We start from the raw sequence: 15,877 nt of genomic DNA, 5'->3' as shown, positions 1-15,877 counted from the left end.
CAGAGCTCTCAGAAGGCTTTTCCACTCTTTTCTATCTCGAGTATCAAGTTCAATAAACATGTAAGAAAAAATCCTGTATTTATTATTTGAGGTTTGATAGCAAATTTAATGATGCATTCTGTAGATATCCGTTGTACCCGTGGCACTGAAAGTTCCTGAGGCAAGATACATTAAAGAAAGTAGTTGCTAGCACTGAGTTGCCGGTGCGTTTGCTAAAATGAATTAAGAAAATTGAATTGGTTTATCTCTTCAGACAAAACCCCTCAGGAGTCCACCAAGAACTAAAGTTTTCATAGATAGTATTTTTCCTCATTAGATTTTCATCATTGGCCATGGCGCAAAACCTACAGTAATCATCTGTGTCCGGGCTCTCATACCTGCTTCGAATATTATAGTAATTTCGCCATCTAAAGAATCTGTAATATATTTCTGGGTTGTCTATAATATCGGACATCTCCTTGGCTAGATTTCTTGCACCTAATTTCTTGGCGTCCAGATATGAACCAGGTGGTAAGAATCTGAAATTTAAATATGTTAAAAGGTTAAAAGTATATATTTTCTCCACGGAATGAATTGGTAGGAAAGAACCAGGTTAGGAAGTAGTGTCCTAGGTAGCTTGGCGCAAATTAGTTGTGAAGAGTAAAAAAGATAACTAAATGCTAGATAATCATACATGCCTTGAATAATCAGCTCCTCCATATACGACCGGTACGGTGTAATGATTGAGAGCATGCAAAATCTTTTCTGATACATAATCGTCACTCAAAGCGTTTTCGAAGGCCAAATAAAAGTAATATTTTCTTTGTAACTCATCGTGACATCTGTACATTATTGATTTAGGACATTGAAAAGATCCACAAGAACCGTACACGTCTGCCTTTAAATTGGAGTAACTCATAAAAGTTTGCAGTTCGTTAAAGAAAAATTCCCTTTTACTCAATGTGTTACAATTAGAAACAAACCAAGCCGCCGCTACGTGTTTAGAGGCCAGTTTTAATTTTAAATCATTGTCAATATTTTTCATGTCGTCGACGCTCATCCAATCCATATTTTCTTTTGGACCAATAACGTGATTACTAGTATTCGTTATGACGATATAACCCCAGATAGCATCAGAATTTAATTTATACGTCCAAGTCCAATTAAAGAAATTGTTCCAAGTATTTCGGCAAATAGGATAGTTAACTGCGGCTTCAATGTTGGCATACACATATTTTTGACGAAAAGATCTTACTATTGGGATGTCGTCGCTTGGCATCATATCTCCAAGTTGTGGCCCGTTAAACACCACAATGTTGAATTCAGTGAGTTCCCTTAAAAGTCGCCTGTTACTTGTCACATAACAATTAACATATTCACATTTTTTCTTCTTGAATATATCGTTTCCCTCGCCGAAATAAAGAAATGGGTACGTGTTAGGATTTGTCCACAGTAATATAAACTTTGTCTTAGTTCTGGGCTTGGGAGATTTATCTGATACAATCTCAGTCGTTGATGTAGCGAATGGCGTGTTCATTAAACAAGGAGCTTCCAATTTCGTTTTCTTTGAATAACTGGTATTGTACAGATAACATAGCACGAAAATTAATATCATTAATACAAAACAATACACTGATTTAATTCTAATCCACTTAAGATAGACGTGCATCATTCGAGTGAGTACTAACAAAATGCGTGCAAAAATCGACGATAATTGTTTATTCTGTGTTGATTGCAGTATGACCATTTCGCATTACAAACGAATTCTTAAAAATTACACAAACACATTCTTCAACGTTAGGTATTTGAAAATATCGTAACATACTTATTATGTGCATGTATTTTGAATTTATTGTTAAGAGAATTTTAGATCGCTCTTATATTAAACAGCATCCGATAATCTGCATAACATTTAGGTAACTTTTATTAACTAGGTCTACCTTGAGTATTATGTATGTAAATAATATTTGAATTTAAATCTTGCTTTAAAAAGTCGTTGCTTAGTGTTCTATTGAAACAAAATAGAAATAAATGATTAATAGTATTCGCAAAGAAGGAAATTCAGTATAGAATGAAAAATAAAGTGAGTATTAATTGTGTTTCGTGTAATATAATTTGGAAGGTGTGCAGCACGATAATATGAAACATATTCCAAATTCCTCCTTCCAAATTCTGTAAAAAAAATATGTTTAATATTATCCATAAGCCTCCTCTCACACAGAGAAGGATAATGACAAACCTAGGTACGAAGAGACAAAGTGGTTGAATTAGATTTATTTGCATAAATCGTCGATGATTGATTCAAACGACGTGTCAAATCAAACGAAATGAATAAAACATAACATTGAATCCTTAAAATACGTATACTTTTAACTCTGATCACGTAGTTGAGGCGCTATGATCCCCAAATGTGTGTGTACCTCTGGTCATTACCCCTTATTTAGCTTAACATGTATGTAGATAAATAAATATATACCTATACTGTTTGTTTGTAGATATGTCATTAGCATTACGAACTATTCCTAACCTAAAAATATGTATTTCAAAGTCAGAGCTCTTCAATCTGTAGTCATCTTTATAATTCAAACTAGCTTCCGCCCGCGGCTTCGCCCGCGTAGAGTTGGTTACATCGCGTTTCCAAGAGAATTCTTAAAAAGTCCGGGATAAAAACTATCCTATGTTCTTTCTCAAGGTCAACTCTATCTCTGTACCAAATTTTATTAAAATCAGTTCAGTGGTTTAGACGTGAAAGCGTAACAGACAGACAGAGTTAGGTACTTTCGCATTTATAATAATAGTAGGGATAATATCTTCATTATCTTTATATGTTATGCAATGGTATAAGGTACAATCATAACGTACGGTAAAAGATAAGGTAACAGTTTATCATCGGTATGTCGTTCATTGCCTTTCTCTTTACTAAGATTTTCATAATAATGCAACATAACAGATTACCTACCTTTTATACTTTATTAAAGTCCGTCAACAGGTATTTCCCCCTTAATAAGATAATCATATGTAAATAAATCATTAACTTTAATGATAACCAAAACAACTGCTATTTTTTGCATCACTTGTACCTACTTAAAGCCACAACTTTAGCCTTCTTTTATTTATATCTTTAAGCGTTTGACGTATAACTTAACTGCCTTATGCTATTTTTGAGGTTCAGTGCCACAAAGTACGTCACTTACCTGATAATATATGTGCATGACCATCATAGCTAACCAATATAATTTAATTTGATGTACCTAAACCTTGAAGTCTACAACCTAGTTAGATATGCAATTTGCAATCCGCTGGATTATTTTCGTGGTAGTAGTAGTAATTATTTTGGCAGAAACAAATAGGTTTTTATGGAAAATCATCAAAGGACACCCCCTTGTGTTAACAACGTGAGGAACAGACTCTTACTGACTAAAACCTAAAACTTCTTAGGCGTTTTATGTACCAGGGCCGCAGTAACTCGAACAATCCCGCAGTCCCGGCAAGCCTTGGCCCAGGTGGCCTCCGATGAGGTTTGCTGACTCTCCTTGAGGTTAACGTCGTTAACGAACATAGTTATTGTGGCTACGTCACAAAAGTGAGGTTCACGCATTAAGTACTGGTTACCCACAATACCCACGCCTCACGTCGTGCGTACTGCGTACAAAGATTTAGATTGTTGTTTTGGATCGTCAAGGTTGATTAAAATCATTGATCTCTCATGTATGAATCAAAATTTAAAAAAACAATCGCAGTCTTGCGAGATATTTAATCTTAAGCTGTTATAAAATTCACCGCTTTGATAAAATCGGAGCACATAGTGTGTGTGAACATTTGGTATCTTCTTATATGTAAAAAGGAATTGCTGTTCGTTTGTCTGACTAAAACTCCAGAATAGTTGGACCGATTTGGCTTCATCATCATCATCATCAGCCTATCGCAGTCCACTGCTGGACATAGGCCTCTCCAAGTGCACGCCAGTGAGATCGATTTTCGGCTTATTTCGGTTTTAGTAGTTGGTAGAGGTCCAGGTAAGGTTAGGTAAACATATAAGTAATAAAAAGTACTTTATATCAAATAAAAAGTACTTAATCAGTTGTAGCTAGCGGCCCCTTTAAGAATTACGTAAACAAGTTTAAAAAGATATCTTAGAAAAAAATTACAAGTATTTTTGGAAAAATGTCTAACTCGTTGTAGAAAAGTTGCCAACGTAATAATAGGTGTGATGAACGTACCTAAGTAAACAAATATTTTTTTGGTGAGCACCTAAATACTTAGTTGACCTTGCTTTTATGTACCTAGGTTATTAATTAAAAAAATCTAAAATCTTGTCCAATGTACCTAATTTACTTAAATCTTATAAGCAAATAAAACAATTCAATATTTATAAATTTTAATCGATAGGAAATGGCAGCATATTTAATGGAATATAAATGCTAACACATACGTAGTGAATGGAGTTGTTTGCAGGATATAACAAGGTTATGGTACGCTCTTGGTCTGGTTTCAACCCCAAACCCTGACACTGTTGTCCCAGGAGCAACTAGCCAATGCTACGCCGTTGGGCGACATCGAGATCGAAGTAACACGGTTCTCGTGACCGTGCAGAGTTCCTGAAATGAAGAAAAACATTGGCACACGTGTATATTTATGAGGGAAATTGACAATTTCACATACTGGTTTCCCCAATCAACAGTCGAGGCGGAATCGACAATCTCCATATATCCATATCGTTTGAGAATTTCTGCAAAAGCAAGATGGTCAAAAGTAATTGACAGGATCACTAAAAAAATACAAGCTTGTTACCAGTATGGGTGACTTTGAGGGTGTCCCAGGAATGCACGTCGTTGTCGTCTGACCCAGCGAGCAAATACCTCCCACTCAGCGAGAGACCTGAGTAAATTATTAATTAACCCTTAGATAAGTTCATAAATGCATAAGTACGTGAATGGTCATCTTATTAAATAATGTTTTTATTAGGTGAAGTGGCAGTGGCACTACTGGATATGAGACTTACCGCAGCTAGTGAACCCGCTGGCTCCCGGAGGCGTATAGTGTCCGAGCTGTTGGTCACTACGTATGTCGAACAAGCGTGCTGTCTTGTCTTCAGATGCCGTCGCGAACGCATGGCCGCTGTTGTGGTACTACAAATATTTGAGAGATTTAGAGTTATTCATCTGAACTTTTTCGAAAATTCTGTATACTATTTGGCGCCTACCTAATGAATGCAGAATGTAGAGAACACATTGCTGTGATATCCTAGATATATACTTACGCAAACGCTATTGACGTCAGCGTCGTGGCCGAAGAATGTTTGCTTCGCTTTCTCATCTCGTATATCCCACAACTTGCAGGTTTTATCCACGGAGCCAGTTACGTAAGTCTTCATGTCTGTCAATCAGTAAGTACATTGAATTTCGGTTACTATCTAAGCTCTTAATTCCTGCTTAAAGGTACCAAGGTCGTTTTACAAGAATAGCGGATTTGACGCTAAAAATCATCAGGGGTCCTGCCTGCCCCTGGGTCAACAGGGTGGTTCGACTATGACCCTGGAGACGTTATGTGTCATGGAAGAAAAAGTTATAATAAGTCAGTTGAGAACCTGTACGGACTTAATTCAAAGGAGACACAGTTGGATTTGCATACATCTTTGTCCTCCATGAAGTTCTAATATAAGCATAGGTAATTCTACTGGGTAATATGATACTGAACCTTGTTAAAGACAAATTGCTCTGCCATCGCTTATGCAAACGTCGTCATTTTCCTAGTTTGTAAAAGACACCATAAAATCACTTCATAAAGATCACGAAGATCAGGTTTATCATTAATGACAACTTTTATTATTTTATAGGTTTCCCTACTCGTGGATGGTGATTACAATAAATGAATAATAGTAGTGAATATCACTATTGGATAGATACTTTGTTGATTATATACTTGGTTATGTTATTTACACAACAACAATGTGACTGATTACGAAGAGTTCTAACTGTGGTTCCAGCAGGTTTATGGATATCTTGTTAATTAAACAGTTTGTTATCTTTTGAATAAGTAATTGGTACTTTCCCTTACCCCTCGTAAGTATAACGTAAACACTAATCATACCAACGTTAAAATTACTCATACCTACTTACTTTAGATAAGCAATGCAGTATGAATTTGCACGACAATTGTAACTGCAATTGCAGGGATATTTTCAAATACCTGGTGCCAGAGAAATAGTGACGACGTCACCAGCGTGAGCATCAAACTCCATCTCCCGTTTGCCTACTTCCAAGTCCCACACGCATCTGTAATAAAATCATGGTGTTTATAACCTCGCTTCTTTCCTACGCCGAAAGATGGTCAGTGCCACCGGGCGGGATATCGATGCCTTTGTATTAAAATAAAAATCAAAAATCATTTATTTAAACTCGGCTGCAAAACAGCTCTTTTTGAAGGTCAGAAATTTACAAAAGACAGCCCCCAAAATGCCCACCCTTAAACCACTTTGTATGTGTTTTTGCTGGGAAGAAGAGTGGCGCAATAAACTTCCCAGCAACACATGTCTGTCTGCAGCTTAGAAAAAGGTTAAAGGTATCATACATCTTCATATCCCCGGAGCCTGTGAGGATGTGAGTGTCATCGAGGAAGCGGCAGCTGCTAAGGAACCCTTCGTAGCCGGCCAGCTCGCGCACCATTTTGGCAGCACCGGTGGAGTCGCGGTTGTTGACATCGTACACGGTACACATGTTATCCATTCCACCACAAGCTACAGATAAACAACACAAACACTGCATTTTCAACTTTATTACCATCCCGTTAATTTCTAAGAGTTTTTTAGTTCAATGTTAGTATTAATACATCATTCCGGACTTTTTTTGCTATCGGCAGTTGTTTGTCAAGAATATTGCAAGAAATATATTTTAGAATTTCAATCATGATGGGATTTATAACCGTGTGAAAGAAAGATAACATTAACGTTTACACCGTACATTTTATGAGTACATATGTGTAGACAAATAAAGCATATCTTACCAACAAAGTTCCCGGATGGAGCAAAAGCAACGCTCATGACCCAAGCAGACCGCAACGGTATAACTTGGACCTTATTGCCGCTCCAGGTGTCCCAGATAATCAGTTTCCCGTCTAGTGATCCAGTGACGCAGTGCCTGTGGATGACACGAGGTTGAATCTCTCGTACACTGAATGCTATGCTGACAAACTATTATATTAATATCAATTTAGACTGAAATCGCTGTTTTTTATTTGCATGCTAGCAAAAGCCAATATATGACATCATTAACTACCATTCTTTAGTAATCAACTGAATCTGATAAACTGAATGGTTGTAAAAAAAACCTAATATTTGTACAACTCGGATTTCTCTAAGTCGGGGTGCTTTGTGTGTGCTATTTAAGAATTGTATAGATTTCCTAAGAAAATAAATTGACACACATTTCTGAGCCATTTTAATAATTATAGATTTACATTTCCTAATCATTGTAGGTGTACAATTATTATATGAATTCCATCGATTTCCAATAAGACATTTCTTTCGTTCGTATATATACCTTTATATTTTTTGCTTCTTCCTGTTCCCGGACAAAATGTAACGGCGAAATAATTTTTCAAATCTTTTCAGTACTTTCGGAGCACGAAGGAGAAAAGACTAGCGGAGATGCCCTAACGCAGGTAGGTCACGCGCCTTCAGGTAGGTCAAATACGTCACGACTACGTCACGGCAGGCGTGGCTGGACACCGCCCATATATCGTCCTTTACATCAAACTGACATCTTGTCATGGTTGTATTTTTACCACAATTTCAACAGATTTTATTTGTTACTCGATTAAAACGATGAAATGCGCTATCATTAATTGTAGAAATTGCTCAGGATCCAAACTCAAACATACCATAGGATAACATTTCACGTGTAAGTAATATTTTAGCTTTAAAACATATTTTTTGCTAGAGACATCTGTCGTCGAATAGCTGCATTTCTAGAACCTCTAAGTGAATTTGTATTATTTTCGTATCAATCTTGTATCAATGTATATTATTGGTACCAATTTTTGCCTTAAAAAGCAGCTTCATTTTTCCTTGCATCCTACAAGTTTTTTTATAGATTATTTACAAACCAAAACATATGATATATTATCATGAAAATTTAATATTATAAAAACACCATCTTTCGGTAAGTAGTCGACTTACGTATATCTGAAGTAAAATTGTGTTCATCAAGACAGAGAGACCCGTTACAAAATTAAGTGCTACCAGACATCGAAAATGCAATCACCCATTCTTAAAAAAGGTCTTATTTAAAAAAGCTGCAATTAAAATTAATCATAACTAACTATGTAGATTTATTTATATTCATCACTAGCCGTTTTCCCGCGGTTTCACCCGCGTACCGTGGGAGCTACTGCCCGCACCGGGATAAAATATAGCCTATGTTACTTGCAGATAATATAGCTTTCTAATGGTGAAAGAATATTTAAAATCGGTCCAGTAGTTTTTGAGTTTATCCATTACAACCAAACAAACAAACAAAGTTTTCCTCTTTATAATATTAGAATAGATCAGCAATGTTTTACATAGGTATCTCTCTTGCCGTACATACTTTTTGAATGTACCTTTACTCAGAGCAACATCGGACACACATAATGTCAGCCACTTAGTGGATGCGCCGTTATGATATAGTTGTGAAAACTCTAATTTGATAAACACTGTCCCTATAATTTTAATTCCCATTTTTCTTGGTGAATTTCGTAATGTGGCAACATCGAAAATAACAACAGTCATCGCAGCACGGTTTTAGACATGTTCTAGAACAAATAGAACGAATTTTCGTGCTTGTGATGCCATAGTGGCTAGTAGACGAACTAACACAATGCCATAAGCACGAAGGAGAAAAGACTAGCGGAGATGCCCTAACGCAGGTAGGTCACGCGCCTTCAGGTAGGTCAAATACGTCACGACTACGTCACGGCAGGCGTGGCTGGACACCGCCCATATACCGTCCTTTACATCAAACTGACATCTTGTCATAGTTGTATTTTTACCACAATTTCAACAGATTTTATTTGTTACTCGATTAAAACGATGAAATGCGCTATCATTAATTGTAGAAATTGCTCAGGATCCAAACTCAAACATACCATAGGATAACATTTCACGTGTAATTAATATTTTAACTTTAAAACATATTTTTTGCTAGAGACATCTGTCGTCGAATAGCTGCATTTCTAGAACCTCTAAGTGAATTTGTATTATTTTCGTATCAATCTTGTATCAATGTATATTATTGGTACCAATTTTTGCCTTAAAAAGCAGCTTCATTTTTCCTTGCATCCTACAAGTTTTTTTATAGATTATTTACAAACCAAAACATATGATATATTATCATGAAAATTTTATATTATAAAAACACCATCTTTCGGTAAGTAGTCGACTTACGTATATTTGAAGTAAAATTGTGTTCATCAAGACAGAGAGACCCGTTACAAAATTAAGTGCTACCAGACATCGAAAATGCAATCACCCATTCTTAAAAAAGGTCTTATTTAAAAAAGCTGCAATTATCTTAAAATTAATCATAACTCTAACTATGTAGATTTATTTATATTCATCACTAGCCGTTTTCCTGCGGTTTCACCCGCGTACCGTGGGAGCTACGAGCCCGCACCGGGATAAAATATAGCCTATGTTACTTGCAGATAATATAGCTTTCTAATGGTGAAAGAATATTTAAAATCGGTCCAGTAGTTTTTGAGTTTATCCATTACAACCAAACAAACAAACAAAGTTTTCCTCTTTATAATATTAGAATAGATCAGCAATGTTTTACATAGGTATGTATATCTCTCTTGCCGTACATACTTTTTGAATGTACCTTTACTCAGAGCAACATCCGACTCACATAAAGTCTGCTACTTATTTAGTGGATGCGCCGTTATGATACAGTTGTGAAAACTCTAATTTAATAAACACTGTCCCTATAATTTTAATTCCCATTTTTCTTGGTGAATTTCGTAATGTGGCAACATCGAAAATAACAACAGTCATCGCAGCACGGTTCTAGAACAAATAGAACGAATTTTCGTGCTTGTGATGCCATAGTGGCTAGTAGACGAACTAACACAATGCCATAAGTTGATACTTAAATTACACCATGGGGGTATTTTAGACCCGTGGTGAATAAAAATGATTTTTCATCGAGTCTCCGTTTAATGGTTCCTAGACACCTATTTCATTTCTGGAGGAGTAAATAAATTATTGTGGGGCAAGTTCTCTGCACAAAATAATACTTATATAACAATTAATTTTCTAACTTTTTATCTCTCTTTTTCTTCGTTCATTTCAAATGAATGCTTCTTTAAACTTTCTAATTGAATTACTATTTTAAAAGAATTATTAATGTTGAGTACCTATTTTCTTTACTTTTGAGTATGTCACTAGTGGTCGATGTTAGTGAGTGTGATACGTGACTTAGAAAAGTGTAACACCGAATATCACTTCCCCGTAAGTTTACGAATACGAAACACTTAACAACGAATGCACGCTACCTCGAAAAACTTAACGCCGTAGCCATGCGAACTCGAATAACGAAATCTCTAAATTCACCTATACGAAACACTTAACAAAGAATGCACGCTACTTCGAAAAACTTAACGCCGTAGCCATGTGATCTCGAATAACTAAACCTCTAAAAATCATCGTAAAAAGTCTTTATTCATATAACAATTTTTTTGGGTCTGAGCTTGGTGTCTGGAGGGGCCAGGGTTCTGGAGCCCTGAGGCCACGAGTGCCGTCGAGCCATATATTTGTCAGGCATCGTTTCCCGCTCAGCCTTATCCAGGATCCGTCTGCAATGGAAGCAGATTTTGTTCCCGACTGTTAGGCAAGGCTCACAAAGTACTCTCACTCTCTGCATACAACTCCCTAGTCGGAAAGTCTCTCCCTCAGTCTCTCAAATAGCTCCCCTTGGCATCGGTGATAGACGGGGTCCGTCTATCTCCACACGGAAATCGTGTCCTCCGGGGTATGTCGTACAGGACAGAAAATCACACAGCACTCAAGCACAACACAAGGTACCTGACGTCTTCATGTAACGAGGAGCGTGGAGGCGGCAGCCGCCACTGCGGGTCAGCCACGCTGTCACAGCTCACCCGTCGGACCTGGCCGACGAACAGTCACAAGACCACGGCGACACCAATCTCCCACGCGGTGACGATGTGCACAAGACTAGCCTGAGATTAAGGCCCTCCTAAAAAACCAGACAGGAAACTCCAAAATATGCTCCGAAGAAATAATGGCCGACAAGCGTCAGAAACAGTCGGGAACAAAATCTGCTTCCAAACGATGCCTGACAAATATATGGCTCGAGGGCACTCGTGGCCTCAGGGCTCCAGAACCCTGGCCCCTCCAGACACCAAGCTCAGACCCAAAAAAATTGTTATATGAATAAAGACTTTTTACGATGATTTTTAGAGGTTTAGTTATTCGAGATCACATGGCTACGGCGTTAAGTTTTTCGAGGTAGCGTGCATTCTTTGTTAAGTGTTTCGTATAGGTGAATTTAGAGATTTCGTTATTCGAGTTCGCATGGCTACGGCGTTAAGTTTTTCGAGGTAGCGTGCATTCGTTGTTAAGTGTTTCGTATTCGTAAACTTACGGGGAAGTGATATTCGGTGTTACACTTTTCTAAGTCACGTATCACACTCGATGTTAGTTTAGGGTTAGATTTTAATCATCCTATTCCACGCTAGATGGATTTACAAAAAATGGGAGGCTTCCCATAAAAGGCGTATAAGGGTGGAGCACGGGTGGAGACAGTAACGTTCCTCGTCCCCCGCTCACCCGAATTTTGGCGCGCTGCTTTGTTAGGAGATTTTTCGTTAGGGCATCTCCGCTAGTCTTTTCTCCTCCGTGGCCATAAGTTGATACTCAAATTACACCATGGGGGTATTTTAGACCCGTGGTGAATAAAAATGATTTTTCATCGAGTCTCCGTTTAATGGTTCCTAGATACCTATTTCATTTCTGGAGGAGTAAATAAATTGTTGTGGGGCAAGTTCTCTGCACAAAATAATACTTATATAACAATTAATTTTCTAACTTTTTTTATCTCTCTCTTTTTCTTCGTTCATTTCAAATGAATGCTTCTTTAAACTTTCCAATTGAATTACTATTTTAAAAGAATTATTAATTTTGAGTATTTACTTTACTTTTGAGTATGTCACTAGTGGTCGATGTTAGTTTAGGGTTAGATTTTAATCATCCTATTCCACGCTAGATGGATTTACAAAAAATGGGTGGCTTCCCATAAAGGCGTATAAGGGTGGAGCACGGGTGGAGACAGTAACGTTCCTCGTCCCCCGCTCACCCGAATTTTGGCGCGCTGCTTTGTTAGGAGATTTTTCGTTAGGGCATCTCCGCTAGTCTTTTCTCCTCCGTGTTTCGGAGCCTAAAAAATGTTTCCGCTCGGTGTATTGAAATAATTACCTTCTTTAGATTAGTTAGTGTTCCCATGTTATATTTATATGGTAAGTTACATTTCCACGTGGGTAATCTTTGACTTTTGTAATTAATGTTAAGTACTAGCTACGGGAAGGAAAATGAACAGAACAAGATTGCTACTGGTACGAGTAGGTACCTCACGTTGACTCACGCGACGCTTGCGTGTTTTCGGGGAATATGTGGCTATAAATCTAAAAGCGTGTACCTATGCACCAAATACATATTTAGCTCAGCAGTACACATTATTTAGCATCGCAATATTATATCTTCGCTTAGCTTAAGAAAGGGAGAGATAGAAGACGTGGCTGTCACTGTCCATGACACTGATAAGTATAAGTTTATTGAAAACATACAGATGTACTGGATTTGTCCTATATTACGGTTTAGTGACAATAATTATTGTGGTAACAAATTCCCAATACTTTAATTACTGTACCGTAAATGCATGAATGGTAATTGATTAGTCCGAGTTTTATTCAAGCAAAACTTTTCTAAATTCGCTTTTAGACGATAAAATGGATACAACAAACAAATTAGTAGTGTACCTAATGAATATCATTTAATTTCTTTCGCTTACCTGGAGTCACCGCTGTAATGCACAGAATTGACTTTATTGATGTGTCCTTTCAAAGTCTTCTTAGTTACAAATCGTATCTTCGGCACATCTCCTAAATCACCACATTTATCAGTTAGCTTCGCGTCAGCTAATTTTTCTTGATCGGCCTGTCAAAGTTTAACTCAAGTGAGAACATAGAAGAAAACAATTGAATGTATTATGCCTCAGTTCTTTGGATACCTTCAATTTGGCGATCAAGTCGTTCAGTTCCTTTTTGAGGGCCGTAGTCTCTGGGTCTTCCTTCGGCATGTTTCCCGCTGTCCACTAACAACGAACAGTTGTACGATGTATTCCCGCGACTGGTATGAGCGACTAACAGAACCGAGCTCCTGTCTCTTAATCTCATTTGCGTAAATTGGATTTCAATTTACTGCTCAACTGAAGCTTTATATGTGCCAACTAATGGGGTGCTGTGCTGCTGACCACTATTTATTATGTTTTCAGTTCAGTTAAAGATTTTGGAAAAGAGGCTAATAAAGTCTTCTTGAAGCTGATAATTAATAAAAGTTCATCAAGAATATGACTTATTTATTGGCCGCAATCCACAGAGCGATAACCTAATTATATAACACGCGGTAATCCAATTGATTAAATACATTCCTACTACACCTATTTGTTATACAGAGCCTTAGGCAGTGTAAAACAGAGCGCAGCTAAACGTGATACGAAAGTTCAATCCAGAACTAACTGCACCCTGTGGTTGCATCCACGTTCCGGAGAGACTACGTTTCTCAGAAATACTTGGTTCGTGCTTAAATATAATGCAACTTGGCAGTCGCATTGCATGGTTTAGTACCGCACTTTTAGATGGTCCAAATTCTCTCTATATCTAGTCATAGTCGCCCTGGCTGTCATAGAATGAATTAGTAAGCGTTAAATAATAATAAGTGCTAAGAGTAATCTGAACTCTGAACAGATGGATCTTTAGAAGATACTCGATTATTTAGTTTCACCCGTCACCCGAAGGTTTTATGCTTCAAGTTATTTCATTACTCAAAACAAAGACGCTTTTTCTGTCCCTATGTAGGTACGCTTAAATCTTCAAAACTCCGCAACGGATTTTGATTCAGCTTTCCTTTAATTAATAGATAGAGTGATTGAAGAGGAAGGTGTTTATGTAATAAACTCCATTAAATAGTGGAGAAATACTCTTATCCCGCGCGAAGTCGGGGCGGGTCGCTAGTTAAATTATAAAAACAAAAAATGTTACCTAACTCTATTAATTTAGCAAAGTTTTATTCTTCGAATATTATTTGCTACGCTACTAAAAAAAGGCGCAAATTCTATTCAATTAAAATTATATTTTTATTTACATTACACTAATTGATACTGAGAACGGTACCTTTGTGAAAAGATGGAATCAGATTTGACTTACCAAGTTTTTTTATTTTATTTTTCAGTTTATGTTCAATCGTAGCCAAAATAACTCCGGGTTTAGGAATAGGTAAAGATATACTATGTATGTAGGAATGTACGAGAGATAGGTACTTACAGTCCATCTAATTGCAGTCCAAATTATTTAACTATTTGGTAGGTAGGTATAGGTAATCTATTGACGAATACAGTTTGAAGTTAAGCGAAGCGTTAAATAAATGTCCCACAATCGTTTACTTTCACTCAATTGCTTCACTCTTTTCTGTTAGTTTTAACCGTTTTCAACCTTTACCGGAAAAAACCCCAGACTTCAGCACGATTTTAAATATAATTATTAACAATAGCTAACTGTACTGTTGGTGTGAACTGATCAAATGATGTGGAAAGTCTCCGTAGCTTGTTCTTAGGCCATATAGCGACCCAAACGTCGAATGAGAACCTAGCGTATAATCGTAGGTAAGTCAAAATCACATGCTGGCAATACAGACCAGTTAGGAGTAGCTGCTTTGTGGGCTTCTACTAATAGTCGGCTTCTACCTCTAGTACTTATATACCTCTTGCTACTGATACGATAAGACAGTTGATACGGTATGTTTGGCGAAAATATTTTTGTAGTTGGTGAATGAGCAATGTAGCCTAGAAAATGAGCAGATCAAAGAACAAATGCTTACATGCTCAGCAATTTCATCAGTCTTTCCAGTCGTGAAGCAAAAACGCTTGATAGTGTGCTCTTATATCCCTTCGACTTTAGGTATCTCTTTACAGTTTAATCTAAGGCGATGGCGTTTAGATCAGACACCCAAGTACATAATTAATACAGGGAAATAGCGACAGGTTACGGGAATAATCTTTGATCGCCACATTCCACTAAAATTAGAAGGGAAGATCTATAAGACAATTGTCATACTAATGACTATATGGATCAACTGTATGGATCATATGGAATGAAAAAGAAGTACCTAGTTATGAAAATATTAAGATGATGATGATGATGTCCTCCTAGCCGATTATCGGCTACGGCGGCTGTTCTCATGTAAGGAGATTAGCCAACTACGCAGGACATATTATAGTGCACGAGCATTTGCGCAGACACAGGTGCACTCACTATTCCTTAACTCTCATAGCCCGATGGGACGGTAATCCGACACGACCGGAGAGAGATCAGGCGCAGGACCGACATTTACGTGCTCTCCGATGCACGGGTGTATCAATCACCAGCTTCCAGGCTCCGGGCTGATTTGTGAAAGTCTTCTAAAACCCACAAAACGATTTCGGCCCGACTCGGGAATCGAACCCGAGACCTCGTGCTCAGCAGCCGCACTTGCGACAGCTAGACCAACGAGGCAGTATTAAGAGTAATGTGATAGCAGATAGAGTAAGGAAAACTTAGTAGGTACCTATAAGAAAAACGGGGATGAACAGAC

At 37.5% G+C, this 15,877-nt stretch overlaps 2 protein-coding genes across 2 annotated transcripts; both read right to left on the bottom strand.

The window, feature by feature from the left end:
* Positions 1-241: 241 nt before the first annotated feature.
* LOC124645336 (alpha-(1,3)-fucosyltransferase C-like) lies at positions 242-1,726 on the bottom strand. Its single transcript, XM_047185137.1, has 2 exons — positions 678-1,726; positions 242-518 (listed from the first exon to the last, which is right to left on the bottom strand). Exons 1-2 carry the CDS (start codon positions 1,724-1,726, stop codon positions 242-244), a joined length of 1,326 nt encoding a protein of 441 aa, XP_047041093.1.
* Positions 1,727-4,344: 2,618 nt separating this feature from the next.
* Positions 4,345-13,371, bottom strand: LOC124645490 (guanine nucleotide-binding protein subunit beta-2). Its single transcript, XM_047185310.1, has 9 exons — positions 13,260-13,371; positions 13,041-13,186; positions 6,982-7,115; positions 6,550-6,715; positions 6,169-6,254; positions 5,240-5,355; positions 4,982-5,108; positions 4,771-4,857; positions 4,345-4,577 (listed from the first exon to the last, which is right to left on the bottom strand). The coding sequence occupies exons 1-9, from the start codon at positions 13,326-13,328 to the stop codon at positions 4,471-4,473; spliced, it is 1,038 nt and encodes a 345-aa protein (XP_047041266.1). The 5' UTR covers positions 13,329-13,371; the 3' UTR covers positions 4,345-4,470.
* Between the last annotated feature and the right edge of the window lie 2,506 nt (positions 13,372-15,877).

Source organism: Helicoverpa zea, chromosome 31 (genome assembly GCF_022581195.2).
Source record: "Helicoverpa zea isolate HzStark_Cry1AcR chromosome 31, ilHelZeax1.1, whole genome shotgun sequence".
In the NCBI taxonomy this organism is placed as follows: domain Eukaryota; kingdom Metazoa; phylum Arthropoda; class Insecta; order Lepidoptera; family Noctuidae; genus Helicoverpa; species Helicoverpa zea.
Note: the sequence above shows the minus strand (reverse complement) of the source record. Positions and strands in the feature narration are given on the sequence as shown.